Raw genomic sequence first — 14,477 nt, 5'->3', positions numbered from 1 at the left:
AGATAAATAACTGAGTTATTATCTTTATGAAGTCAAGATCTCTTTGTAATAAATGTACCTCGTAGCTTGATTTACAGCAAAATCCTCCTCCTCTTACTTCCCTGATGAGACCTACTTAAGTCAGTGAGACTAGTCATGATGATAAGATAATTAAGTTTTTAGTACAACTCTGGTTAGTGAGTAGAATGCAGCTCTGAAGTAATGAATCTACTAGCTCCAGTCTGATATTCAAAAGGTGTTGATAATTTAGGCATTACTCTTAATATGCTCTGAGAAAAGTATTCTTTCATTAAAGTTGTAAACCCTGTATAGGCCACAATTCTTTTAAATTAAAGAAATGCTTTCAGAATGGCAAAGTTGAAGTTCAGACAGCATACCAGTGACACCTGCAAACTGACAGTCAAACCCCCCTACATTAAAATGCAAAGATTTGCATGAATGTGTTTAAAAATGACAGGAGACAGGCATGGGAGCTTCTAAGCAAGTTAGACTAAAAATTTTAAGAGTGAAATGCCTAAAAATAGGCCCCTGAATGCATAGTTAGGCACCTATATAGAGGCTGCTTGATTTTCAGTTGTTCTGATCACCCAGAGCTCCCATTAACTTCAGGAGCAACTGTGGATACTCAGCTGTTCTAGAAATCAAGCCACCTTTATTCAAGGGTCTAAATATGGATGTCTGTGCCCAGGTTTGGGGGAAAAGAATAAAAAATAAAGGAAAAAGATTTTTGCTACCAAGATTTTATAAAAGAAAGAAATAACCAAGTTTCATTTTCTCAGGTTACAATGCTTGAAATTGAATCAACATAACAATTAATAGTGCCACATATCTGTGCAGAAGATTTAGTCAGAGGTGAATGGAAAGCTGTTCCAAGATCTGTAGCTCTTAATTAGCAATCTGAAACATTCGTTAGATATTTCATATTCTGAGACTCCGAAGTGTTACCAGGCCACCTAAATCTTTCTCATAGTATTTCAGTGTTGCCATTAATAAGCTTTTCAGGCTGGTCTGAGGAAGACTTTGCAAGATTAACTTTGCAAATCTGTAAGTATTAACTATTTAACTGTTTCTGAATTACCATTATTTCTACTTTTGGATCAAGTACAACCAGCAGACTTGAGCATATTTTTAAATACTATAAAATATGAAGAAGGGAGAATTAGGCCTTTAATTCTATCAAACGCACTCGCTTGTCAGAAGACTTCTGAATGCTGTTTTTTTTAAAGACCTCTTTTAAAAAATAATCCGGAGTTGACTTTGCATTTAAGCCATTGCCAGGTCATGCTGAAGTGCATAAGAGCCAGTCACATGGTGGAAAATCTGCAAGAAGAAAGAAAATTCATGATGAAATTACATATGAGTATAAATTTCCAAGTGCCATGGAAGTAATAAATTAAAGGCATGTCAGATGAAGATGACGGATATTTGTTTGTGTGTATGCGTGTTCATAAAATATGATGTAGTATACCTTCATATACATGTTTATAGGATCCGAACTAAGGGTTCTTGCTGCCTTGCTTGGAAAAAAAAAAGTAAAAACTCCTGTTATTAAATAAGCTTTCAAAAACAGACAAGTAGAAGATGATGCTTTACTCTCATTGTAATCTGATTTTGATGATTTTAGTATTATTTCTAATATTCAAAGTATTCAAAATTGTTTATGCTTTTATATGGTTCATTTCATTCTCTTTACTATACTACCTTAGGGCAGGAGGTTTCTCCATTTTCTGTGTTTTGCTTTTGTATGTATTTCTTTTAGTGGATATAATGAATGGCACATTTTATGATACATGTTTTTAGATGGCAGAGTATAGCAGAGCTTTGGTCATGATTGGGGTCTTCGTGCAAACCCTGGCAGACAAAAGGATGCCACCCTTAAGAAATCAGAACAAGCTGTGTCACATACACTGGTTGTCTTGTAAGACCCAGCAGCGATGGCAGTGGCAACACAAAAGCTCACGCTGCTTTGTCATAACCAGGGACATGATTTTAGGTCAAGTGAGAGGCAGAGACAGTCTGGCAGTGAAGCAAGCCAGTATTATCCTCATTGCAAGAGGGAACCTGGGGGTTTCAAAAGTCTCACAAATATTCACCCAGCATCCTTCAGCTGTTATATTTTTCTTAAGACATGTCAGTATTTCAGTTGCTAGAAAAGATGGGCAGGGGACTTATGTTTTTTCTCCTTCAACCTCTTTACACAGCTCTGTTCTCCCACCAGCAGCAACAGCACAAGGGCTCCCAAACCATTTTCCTGGTTAGAGCTATTGTCACCTCATCTCCTGGGCTTAAATAGCATGAGAGTGAAGTTCAGCAGCCCTAGTGGTTTAGTCCTTCCTATGAAGCTATGTCATTTCAACTACGTTGTATTCTTTGGGGTAGATCCCCTACTACAGTGAGGCAGGTCACAGGGCAGATAGGTCAGAAACTTTCTGCCTACTGGGAACTACACATTGTCACTGAACTGCTGGGAACTACACTATTTGTCTGCCAGGAAACACAGTGATCTGCCTGAACAAAAATAAAAGCAATTACAAAAATGAGGCTTTGTAGGAAACAATTGCTTTTTCTTCCCCAGGAAATAATCAATATGTTAGAACTTCTCTATCAGCAGTACCATATGCAGAATGAGACGTGACTTTCTCCACAGCACAGAAATACACTGTGAACAGTTGTGACAGTGACACAAAGGGTCTGTACAGTATTCTGAGAGCCAGCTGAACTGGCAACAGACAGGAGTGCAGGGGAGTGCACTACCATGTATTCGCAAAAGACTCTATATGTGTACAAACTGAGCCCCTTCGCCTACTGCATTGTGAGACTGGCCCAGATTTGTCAGCTGCCCGGATACCAGATTCCCAGGGGCCGGCAATGACAGGCCAAATTTAAACCAATACTGGGCTGGAAGTGAACTTGTCATTAATAATGCATTAGATGTATGTTCTGTTATCTTCTAAACAGCATCAAAAAGCATATTCTGGAAAAACAGTAAGCCAGCATGTTTAGAAAGATAACACTTTCTCTTCAACAGTCTGAAAATTGTTAACAACTAACCTGTTTCTCAATATCTTCCAACAAACTACTAGCACCCAGGCGAAAGAGCTCTGGCTTTAGCCACTCCACTCCCAGTTCATCCTTCACCAGCATAAGCCAAGTAATAGCTTCTTTTGCCGTCCGAATACCCCCAGCAGGTTTAAATCCAACCTTTATAAAGAAAAAAGAAATGTAATATACATTTTCATTCATCACAGCCCCAGAAGAGCAATCAGCATTTGTACACCTGCAGTCTAAATGTGCCTGTGGTGTATATAGCACATCCTGTTCGGTAAGTATCTGACTGCAAACAGCGTTAGGTCTGGACTAGTGCTGAGAGCCATCAGGCCTCAGTCCTCACTGTGAAAGACAGAATTTTTGCCCTGAGGGGAAGCAAGGGAGGGAGTAATACTTTTGACACCTCTACACTTTCTCAGGAGCTGGGTTTGAGACAACTTTGCCCATAGCACATACTAGGACAAGGAATGTAGGCAGAACCAGGGATATCTGCATATCACCTACTGCCTGTGTTGCAATCTAATTCCAAATAAATAACACCAAATATACATGCAGTAATGTAACACCAACGATGCTGAAATCAGGCATGTGATGCAGCTGACCTGTGTGGAGAGCAATGAGAGAGAGCTGTACTTTATAAAAAGCCTGTGTGCCACAGCTACACGTGATTGGGCTGTAAATTCAAACTTATTTGGAGCTTTTTCACTAAAATTTTCCAAATTTCAATTAAATTACATCTGTCTTTACCAGAAACTGAAATTGTTTTACAGGAACTGCAAAACTCCTCTCCCACCACACAATGGCTAAGCTTTCAGACACTCGATGAGAGAAGTGTCATATTTGGTCAGGTGAACTGCCATGTATGAAAAACCTATCTTTAAGGTAAAGCATGCCTTGAAATCCATGATCCCACGAACCAACACTGAGGTGACCAGATGTGCACCCCTAATGCCAATCTTGGTTATGTGCCATCTACACACACCTCATTCTAAGACAGAGCTTGTGATGCACAGTTACCAAAAGCCTGGTCAAAAATTTTGTTGCTTGCATTAGCTCAAATGTTGGCAAGCAGCAGTTTCTTTTACATTCATGAAAAATAAGAATTGGAAAAAAGCGTTTCTTCATTAAAGAAGAAAATCTGAATATATACAGTAGCACATAGTGATGCTTTCTACATTTCCCTCTGCCTCACATCTTTACCTTGGGTAGTCCTTCACTTTAGCCTCCTTCTGTAAGAATTATTGTTCTGATTACTGTATATACATTCCTAAAACCTCAATGCATTGACGACTTCTTTGTACCTTATAGATATGACAGTAGAATCGAAAAGTATCTGTCATTTTAAATACGTTTGGCAATTTTTATAGCGATTTCAGGACAAACAAACAAACATAGAATAAATCCTTCTCTAACACTGAAGCACTGTGATAACAGCATATTTCCAATATGATTATAAAGAACTATAACAGGAAAGGCTTGATAAATCCAAAACACAAAGACTGTGTTTTTGTGGATGGATGCATGTATGCATAAATGTATGCATACATCTGTTAACATTAGATTTCCAAAAGGAATTTAAACCACAGCAACTGGAAAAACATCTTCTAGACAATAAATTAAAATAGCGGGACTGTGTTTTCCCTCAGGAAGAGAAATCCTAATCAAATTCAAATTTAGACTTCTTCCTAGAAATGTTACAGCTCTTTGAGGTAATCTGTGGGAAAAACAAGTAAAATACAGTTAATAAGGCAATTAAAAACACCAAGCAAAATTCCTTTCCCTTTTAGCAAATTCTGAAAGCTCTTTTTTTTTGAAAAAAAAAAAAAAAAAAAAAAGCTGACAAAGAAAAGCCTGTCTTCTCCCCCCATTTACCATCTTTCCAAATGGGGCAACCGACTGCCATAAAAACACAAAAAGGAAGGGGGGTTATTTAAGTCAAGAGTGGTATAAAGTCCAGCTACCACTTCCCTGCTGTTTCACAGTATTTCATTATTTTGCTTAATAAGTTCATCTCCTCAAGAATTTTCTCTTCACCTTATATTATTAAAAGTAATAAGTTTTTCTGGATTGGGGGTTTTCCCTACAGAAAAACCAATTTATGTATGTCCTTCAATAATGACAGGAAAAGATTATTTCCCATTATATTGCACACTTTTCATATCACCACCGCAGCTTATCATTCAATAAATGTTACTCTGCAACTTGTTCCTTTCCTCGAAGAAATTTAATTTCTGTATTAACCTGTTTTTCCCAGTCAACGCCTTGCTAGAAAGCATCCCTACAGCAGCAAAATTAGTTTGTTAAAGATACCATTTAGAAATCTCTTGTCACTGATAATATTGTCTTCAGTTAATAAAGCACATGAAGTCAGTTTACATCTAATTCTCTGACATATGCAGACATAAGCACTCATTCTTAATAACACATTTTATACCATGAATACATCCTTTAAAAGCAAAAGGTGAATTCAATATTTATATCCAATTATTATACGTACAAAGCTCTGCAGATGCGGCAGAGCCAACCACAGTTCCTGTAAGCAGTACCTGTGCCAAGGCGAGTCACCTGGCCCAAGGGATCTGCCTCAGGTTGGCAGCAATGGTGCTCCTGAAGAAGCAAGACTATCCGAGATGCTGGAGTTGTTGCATGGCAGAGAGAGATGCAGACTGGGGAAGGTAGGGGTGAAGACAGCCCAAGGATCCAAGCTGGCCTCATCTAGACAGCTACAGAGAGGAGAGGGACACACATCTATCCTGCTGTCACCTGGTTCCTCAAGATCCAACAGCCCCTGAAGCTATCTCAGAGCTATCTCTCTATCCCACTGGTCATCCCATGTCCTAACATCACACCTCGAAACGCCATCTGCAGAAGGGGCAGAAGGGTAAGCTAGAGAGGACAGAAAGTGACCCAGAAGTGGGGAGAGGGTCTTAGCTAAAGATACAGTCTCCTTCCCCGAGGCCTCAGGTGATGACAAAGCCTACTGCTGAACATCTGCACCAGCTCTAACTGGGGACCTCACTTGTCTGAGGATACGGGAGGCAAGAACTGGCTTAAGTCTTCCTGGAGAACCTCCCCTTTTCTCCCTGCTCCTCACTGCCACTGACTTCCTTTGACAGTGACCTGAGGGATAAATGGTGTAACGCTCTCTCAGCTGCTGTCCTGCTCTCCCTCCACCTCAGACAACAGGATCCAACTGGATCTGCCTTCTCGTTGCTTTGGAAAGCCTCTCTGGCTTCCAAGAAAAGAAAAGATCAGAATTTACTCTTTGGGCTGCCAGAACAAAGTCAGAAAATAGAGCTGTGTACATTGGATGGACTCTCAGAGGCTATACATTTGTATAGCTCCAATGAAGTTTACAGGAGCATGCCAATCACTGCCAGCTTGAGATTTATTGAGATGACGATTTAAATATCTTAAATGGTGAAACAAAACTCAAAACCAAATGCAACACAGGATGTATCAAGACTGCGTGAGCTTTTAGGGAATTAACTGACAGTTAATCAAGGGAGGAAAGGCAAAGGTGTCTTTTGGTTTGGGATTTTTTTTTTTTTTAATTATTAGCAAATGGAAAGAGGAATACAACAGAGAAGTCCGACTGCCCATTACCTACTGCTCTATAGCCATTGAAGATAACATATGCAGATTCATATATTCTGCATTTTGAAGATGTTCCAGTCTTATTTCCTTCTGAGTAAACCTGTTTGGTCTATCTTTAGAAAGGTCACAAGAATTTACCTTGCTGCCGGTTTGCCAGTAGAATTCTTTAATGGCTCGCATCATGACTACTCCGACTGGAAGGGTTGCATTTTCCACTTCCTTTCCTGTAGATGTCTTTATAAAATCAGAACCTTAAAGGAAGTAAAAAGCTTTGTGATAGTTTTAGAATAAGCCACTGTGCACATATGTAGTTCATGCCCTCCAAGGATGTCCTCATCCTTCACAGTAATTATGAAGCATCCCTTTACACGTCCCTGTGGTGTTGATATTAACCTTGCACCAGCTGAGGCTGGAACAGGAAGGTGAGTTACCCATCCGGTTTCTGAGCTACTCAGACTTCCCAGGGTCTAAATGAACACCTCAGCTTTTAATTCTTTGCTCTAGCTATCGCACTAACAATCTCTTCAGGACTATCCAATATATTATATGTTCCTGTATGCACATTCAATATATACATGTGTTACATCTGCTACACACACAAAAAAGAAAGATATCAGATTAACCACAATAAAGCAAATGATTTCCTCTAAACAAATGTTGCGTATAAATCAACATTTTAATACTTACACAAAGATCTTTCTGAATAAAAACAATTTTCATCAGATTTTTAATTTCAGTTTGCATCCATTTAGTCTCATATTTGACAGTCTAGTATCATATCTCCTGCAGCAGTTTAAAGTGGAAGGAAAGAAATCCCATGTATGTTTATGAAACCAGATGTGTAATACTGTAAATAGGGGGAAAAGTCCTTTCTTATGCATTTTACGATTGTAACATTGCAAATTACTATACTTAAAGCCATTGTCTGATATAATACCGTAACAAGGTCAAAAATTCTCATTTAAAGAAGGAGAGTTAGCCTTGGCTTAATTTTTATGTTTTCTCACTTCTATACAATATTCCTCACTGTCTTTCCTGAATACTTGTGAAGTGTTCTTGTACATTCTTGCTGTTCCGGTTTGGCTTAAAATGAATCCAGGAGCACAGTATTACGAAAAGCTAAGTAACTAAGAACAACAACAACAAAAATGCCTTGCAGTGTCTGATCCTGCACTGATACAATACAATGACAAAACTTCTTTAATTGCATTAGGGCATACTTCACCCCTGGGAACCTACTTCTTAGAAAAGGTGTACTGTGGGATCATTAATTATCAAAAGTAATTGGGAGGAGAAGAGGGCTAATTCAAACACAGCGTAGTAGTGCATCATCCACTTAAGTCAATTGGAACTGCATCTGCTTCCACTTCAGATTTGGCTTAGGGTCCACTTTGTCTCTTATTTGAATGATGATGCCTCTGTGACATCCCCTAGAGTAAGAAAGGGAACTTTCACTACTGGATGCAAGTAAGGAGTTGCCTAGACTACGTTTTTGACGGTGTGCTGCGGCATGCTCCAGAGAGCTTGCACACGGCTAGATTTTAGCCTGTTGGGAAGTTGAGACAAAGCCAGGCATGCTTCAGTGTCCTGTAGTTTAAACATAATTGAACTGTATCACTAACATTGTCTCCTCTAAGACCACGGCTCTCTCTGTAGGCTTCCTGCCTAGGCATTGGTCTTTAAGTTGCACGACATTTCCCATTCTAAACAGAAGCAACTACTCAGGAAACAAGTTCTAACTCCAGCAAAGTTGCAGTTTGAAAAAGAGGCAATTAAGAGTTGATTGAGCTTTACAAAGAACTGAGCACATTTGAGAGATAGTTGAGTTATATATTTCAGAGCTACTCCCTTTCAGAGAGACAGTATGGACATCTGATAGTCATGTTAAAACAAATAATAGTGGAAGTGAAACTTTAACAATGCCAAATTATATTTTTAATTTCCCTTTTAAAATGTAGCACTTAAAGTCCTTCAGTGCAATACTTTTCATTTTTTCTAGTATAAGGTAAGTCAAAGCTTTTATAAGTCTTATAATTACAAGTCTCTATGGTACAGTTTCATTAAAAACTTTCATTAAACAACAGCTGCCCTTGTATATGGTCTTCTAATCAATTTGGTCAAACAGAATGACTTCTAATCAGCTGTTGATAAAAATAGAAGATGAAATTTTAATTCTAATAGATTAACCACAAACTCAAGATAGTCTTCAAAATCCATCTAGCTCTATTCTCCAGTGGATTTAACGACTATTCAGCAACTCATTACTAAATAGAACAAGATGAACATTTTCCAGTTCATTAAAGAAATGTACTATGTATTTTTGCATTGTCCTCATGATTCGTTACAGGGAGTCTTAATTACAAGATAATGGATAATGGTTATTAAATGCAGACTCCAGTAATGAAGCTCTATTCATTTGCAAGCCTCAGAGACTGCAAAGAGGGGAAAATAAAATTACTAGCTTCAAAAGATTAACGGATCAAATTATTATTCAATTTTGAAAATCTCATTCAGACTTCATGGAAACAAGAAGAGATTAAAAACTAGTATTAGTACAAAAGTAGTGCATTTATATATTTATTTTTAAATAATATCTTAAGGCTATTACCAGAATAATCAGCTTTAGATGTGATTATTAGACAAACATACAGCCAATTTAGTAGCATCCTCTAACAATGAAAACAATACATTTTTATTTCATGAACAAATTCTATTTATGATACAAGAGCTTCCTTGCAGGACTCCAGGCAGCCTCTCACAGAACTCCGAAGATGCACTCTAGCAGAGAGCACCACAATGTAACATATTATTAGTGTGTAGATTTCAGTAATGAAAAGGGGGATTTACAAATCAACCACTGCCATAAAAAGCAGCTCATTAAGTAGAATTTATGCCAGCCTTGTAATAATAAAAAGCATTTCATCAATTCTATTTTTTACTCATGTTTTCAAAAACAAGTCTAAGGAATGAAGTTCAGCAGAAGTATCATCTGGAAATTTAGGTGATGATTTAGAAACCAAAATTTATCATGCATCCTCTCATCTTCCTATCAATGTGTACATGCAAATATCAAGGCTGACATTAAAATATGTCCTGGGCCACTTTCCCCTTCCTTAGGGTAGGTTACCTCATTCAGCGAAAAATTAAGTCAAACTTACAAAATGAGTTTATCAGTGTAGACTTGTAGACCAGTAAGCCTGGAAAAGGCCACACTTTTTACTCTTTTCCAGTGTGCGACCACAATAACGCATTACCTTTCAAGGCAGTGAGTCAGGCACGACTCATTGAATCACTAAGGCGTTCAGACATCAAAGCCCTTTGAAACACAGCAGCATTAGATGCTTGTTTCCGCTTGGCTTGCTGCAAACCCAGTAACCCACCTGCGTAGGATGCTTTACAGCACCAAGGCCCAGCAAACATTGCTTTCGTGTAATTGGAGACAGAAATCTGTATAAACCAGAAGAAATGTGAGCACTGCCAATCTGTACAGAGAAACCAAGTTCTCTGCACGGTCAAGAGCCAGGCCACTTGGGTTGCGGTAACATGCCTTGTGACATCAGCTAGAGTATTTTTTTTAAGATATTAAAACCCTCTTCCTTCGCTCTCTCACCCTACACACACACTTCAGCCACTGCCCTCGACCAAAGGCCATGTAAAACAAGCCAGTTGAATTTGCACATGCTAAATTAAAAGCTGTGCCTTCATAGCTTGTTGTGTGAATCCACGCCTAAAGATTAAGATGAAGCCCATTAAATTTATCTATCCTAGATACTCATAGGGCCCTATTTACTGTTGTACCTGACTGTAGTGCTGAGGCATACAGAAAAGAGTGACTTGCCCAAGGCCTCTCAGCAAGCATTTGGCAGGGCAGGAATTGAACGTCCTGGTCTCCTGAAGGCCAGAATAGAGCAGGCACAACTGGCCTATCCCATTGCTATTCCCCCTGTCATCTCAAAACACCACAAAGCTTCCCAGTCCACCTAAAAATGAAACACAGCACGAGAACCAGAGAATGTTATTTAGATTAGAGCATCCAGGAAATGAATTATGGTTCCATAATTAAGCAATAAGCAATAATAAGCAGTATAGCAATCGTAGAGTAATCACAACCTTTTGGTTGCGAAGTGCTTCAAATGCCCTTGGGGAATGATTATCTCCTGATAACTACAGACTCTGTGTTGTTGCCTTACTCTTAATGAAGAGCAAAGATACGTCTGGCAGTTCTAAACAATAGTTCAGAGACAGGCGCTTGCAGAGGGACAATTATGCCATACTACCTTGTACGTACTTGAAACGAGCAGAAATGTATCTTGGTTCCTGCAACTCAGATATAACAATATATGGCAGCACAGGGTGAACACATGCCCACAAGACTTCTAGGAGTAGTGGCAGAGAGTCATGCTGTTGAGGGGACCTGCGTAAGCCCCTGCTGTTTGTACTGACAAAGTAGCAACGATAAAATAATACATATTATCAAATATGCATAAAGTTGCATGAGCAAGCCATCTTTTTATTTTTATGAATACCTAAAAGAGTCTTAAGATTCACACGTGGTTACCCCAACTAGGGGCTACCAGGTTATCAACTCACTGAAAATGAGAGGCAGGGCAAGATACAAAAGGCTAATGAAGTAGCTAATTCTTGTTAGCTGAGGCATCATAATAGTCCCCCTACATGTCCTACAACTCCAGTTGCAAGATAAAAGACATTTCCTGCTAGCTTAACTTTGCTATTGAGGAGAAGAGAATACACAGCTGCGACAACTCACTTGAGCAGGAGCTCACTGGGTAGCTTGAACTCCATCACACAAGGCTACACTGCCAGACCACTTATTTAGGTACTTATGCATGTTTTCATATGCTGGTGTCTAAGCTACCATTTTTGAAATTGCTGGCTTATAACTTGGTATTTTGTGAACTTTTTCTTTTTTCCAATTCTTTTCTGAAAAGTACCTGTATGAGGAAGAAAAAGAATCACATCATGGGGCTCCATGTTTAATGTCTGTTTACAAATATGACAACCTTTCTCATGACCCATCCTATCATCTCAGCTTGGTTTTCAAGACTAGAAATGGATGCTTCCTTTCTTGTACACCATCTCTGGTAATAGGCGATCTGCAGGCCAAATGATGCCCTTAGGAACACTTACGCACGCACACGAAGGGACAAATTATTAAGTCCATACTTATGCAAAATTCCCTGTAGATGATCTCTGAAAGAATTCAGCATTGCTGAATTATGCATAGCTTGCTAATGCACTATTACAGTGTCTACCACAGGTCTCCATAGGATACTATTACTTAATTAATATCAGTTTCTTTTGTGTTCATTTAAAATGCATTTCTTGAGAAGGTTCAAAAGAAAGATCCACACCACCTTGTGTCACTGTGCTATATAGTATTGCCTTTTGTTGTTTTTAGAACATTTCTTCCAATCCAATTCCTATTGTACACAGTGAAAGAGAAAAATAAGTAACTGACATGTGACATGCTCCAATCTCAAAGGCCACAGCTGGGATTCTTGTCAATGGTGGCTCTTGGCTTTGGCTTCAAACCACACTAAAACATATGAAAAAGATGCTCCCAGTCTCCTACCATATTTCCAGGCTGGGATATGTAATGGGTGCAGGATTAGTACAGTCAGTTGTGCATCAGTCATTCCTTGTCCTCTCCAAAGAAGCAGCAGCAGGACATTTTCCCAAGAGCAACTACTGGGACCACATGGAAGCTTAAGGAATCCCTATGTTGTTTTCTGCTTGTTAAATTTCATGCTCCTTTACTGAGATTTTCATTTATACTTATTCAAAAATGTGTACCATGCATTACACTCCAGGGCTTTACAGTAATGACCTATATTAACCTTATTTTGTTTTGCAGATGGCAATACTGAAATTGGTTAAGCAGTTTGCCTAACGACACGTGACGAGCTAAAGGTAGAAAGAATAAATAAATCAATACATCCCAACACCTAATGGTAGCTTTGCAATTACCACTGAGAAAAAATATACCTTTCCTCTCAGCTTATCCGGCCATAATGCTTTTATCCTTTACAGACAACGGTGTGGTTTGCCACTTGCCTCTGGTTTTGAGCAAGACACAAAACACCAAAATACCTGAAGAGCCAAAGAACCACAAACAACCTCCCACCCCCCAAAAAATCCCCAAAATAAAATCACTCACAAACTACACTGCAAAGCTGGCAAAAGGATGGTGTTACTGATGAGGGTAGGCACAGCACTGCATAAAATCTAGTGGAAGTGCACTGCAGCGCAGGAGACCACAGAGCAGCAGACTCGCTCCCTCTCATTGCCACCATCATCTTCACCGTTACGCAGAGGTGACCTACAAAAAAGGCAGTCACATCTTTCGACACCTCATTCCCATTCTTTGCTGCAAAGATAGCGATGGCTGAATTCTGCAGCTCACCCTAACATCCAAAAGTCATAAATTGCATAAAAAAGCTAAAGGTTATAAAATAACACATTGTCTCTGTACGAGGACATTGACGTAGCCAGGGGCTATGAGGGGGAAGGTGACCTTTCCCTGCTCTGGCAGAGTGTTAGTATCACACATTCAGCAGCTACAGGTACGATGGGTGTTTGAGAAGGAACCAATGCATTCATTCTCATCACTTTACCCGTGACACACTGGTTGCTGCTAAAACAAGTTGCTGTTCCATGACAAAGCCGCATAAAGGTTGGCCTCTCTTTTCAGATGAGATGCAGGCACTCAGGTTTTCAACACCCAGCCATGTGCTTGTACTGAGCTGAGTCGAAAAAAAAAATGTTGTGGGAGAAGCTAGATTTGATTTGAAAATCTCACCCATTAAGCTTCCTATACAAACACTGAATTGTATTGCATCATTTACTTGTTCACACTTAAAATAATCTAAACAACATTAAACTATCCTAAATTGTGATATAATTAAAACAGTAATGTTCTAGGTCAGGCTTTTTCCCTGCTGGCATTCCTGGCTTTGGATCAATACAACTTAGTCTCTCACAATGTTGTCTAGTACATGACATAATAAAAATTGTGGCTAAAGCCCTGACATATCTACCAGTAATAGCACTACGACTTGGAAGTAAATAATAAATATGCATGACTGTTTGGAATCACAGCACTACATGGCATATCGCATACCATATTTTAGCAACCAGATATAGCTTTGTGCTTTTTAATGTTGATAGCAACTCTGAAACAAATATGTTAACATTAAAAGTCAGGTATGCTTACATATTGTCTATTAGCTTGTAACAAAATTACTCAAATTGAAAAAGAGCTTCTTAAATTCCACTTGGAGATACTCCATACTGAACAAAGCAACTGGAAAATTAGTCTACTTTATCAAGATTAGAAGGTGCTATGAATTTTAAAGATTTTAAAAAAAATACATAATAGAGCCAAAATCACGACACTTCAATGTCATTTTGAGTGTTTTTCAACACTTCATGATAAAAGCAGTTTAAGATTCTGTTCCGACTCTAACCTAGCGGAAGGCGCAATTGATTTTTGAGATTTAAAAGTCATGTCTTAATGCCACAGTCAGAATCTGTCCAGCATTCAATTCTCCAGTTCAGCCACCTATTTGTCATGCAGAGGACAAACTGCCAGCATCAGCTGCTCATCCATACTGTCTCCCATACATAAGGAGGCAGCTAGCACAGGTGGAGGCTTCTGTAGAGCTTTTTCTGCACCGGGGAGATTTCCAGTATCAAAGGAACTTCCCAAGAGCATTTTGGGGCCAATGTCCTCCCTTTGGATTTGCGTGAAAAACACGAAGTGCTGGGTCTCACCAGTCTCCAGTTTGTAACGTCTTTGTTTCCTCCTGGCT

At 39.0% G+C, this 14,477-nt stretch overlaps 1 protein-coding gene across 6 annotated transcripts in view; it reads right to left on the bottom strand.

Moving 5' to 3' along the window:
* DERA (deoxyribose-phosphate aldolase) overlaps positions 1–14,477 on the bottom strand; it is a 55,252-nt gene that overhangs the window by 1,095 nt on the left and 39,680 nt on the right. For 3 of the 6 annotated variants that reach the window (XM_080583756.1, XM_080583758.1, XM_080583760.1), the window contains 3 exons: positions 6,784–6,896; positions 3,052–3,201; positions 725–1,320 (listed from right to left, as the gene is read on the bottom strand). In XM_080583756.1, coding sequence (XP_080439882.1) covers positions 1,264–1,320; positions 3,052–3,201; positions 6,784–6,896 — 320 coding nt within the window. In that variant the 3' untranslated portion in view covers positions 725–1,263. The other 3 variants (XR_013947960.1, XM_080583759.1, XM_080583757.1) reach the window with 3 other exon arrangements.

This window comes from Anser brachyrhynchus (genome assembly GCF_964034855.1).
Source record: "Anser brachyrhynchus genome assembly, chromosome: 1".
Classification (NCBI taxonomy): Eukaryota; Metazoa; Chordata; class Aves; order Anseriformes; family Anatidae; genus Anser; species Anser brachyrhynchus.
The sequence above is the reverse complement of the archived record's forward strand: the minus strand, read 5'-3'. Positions and strand labels throughout refer to the sequence as shown.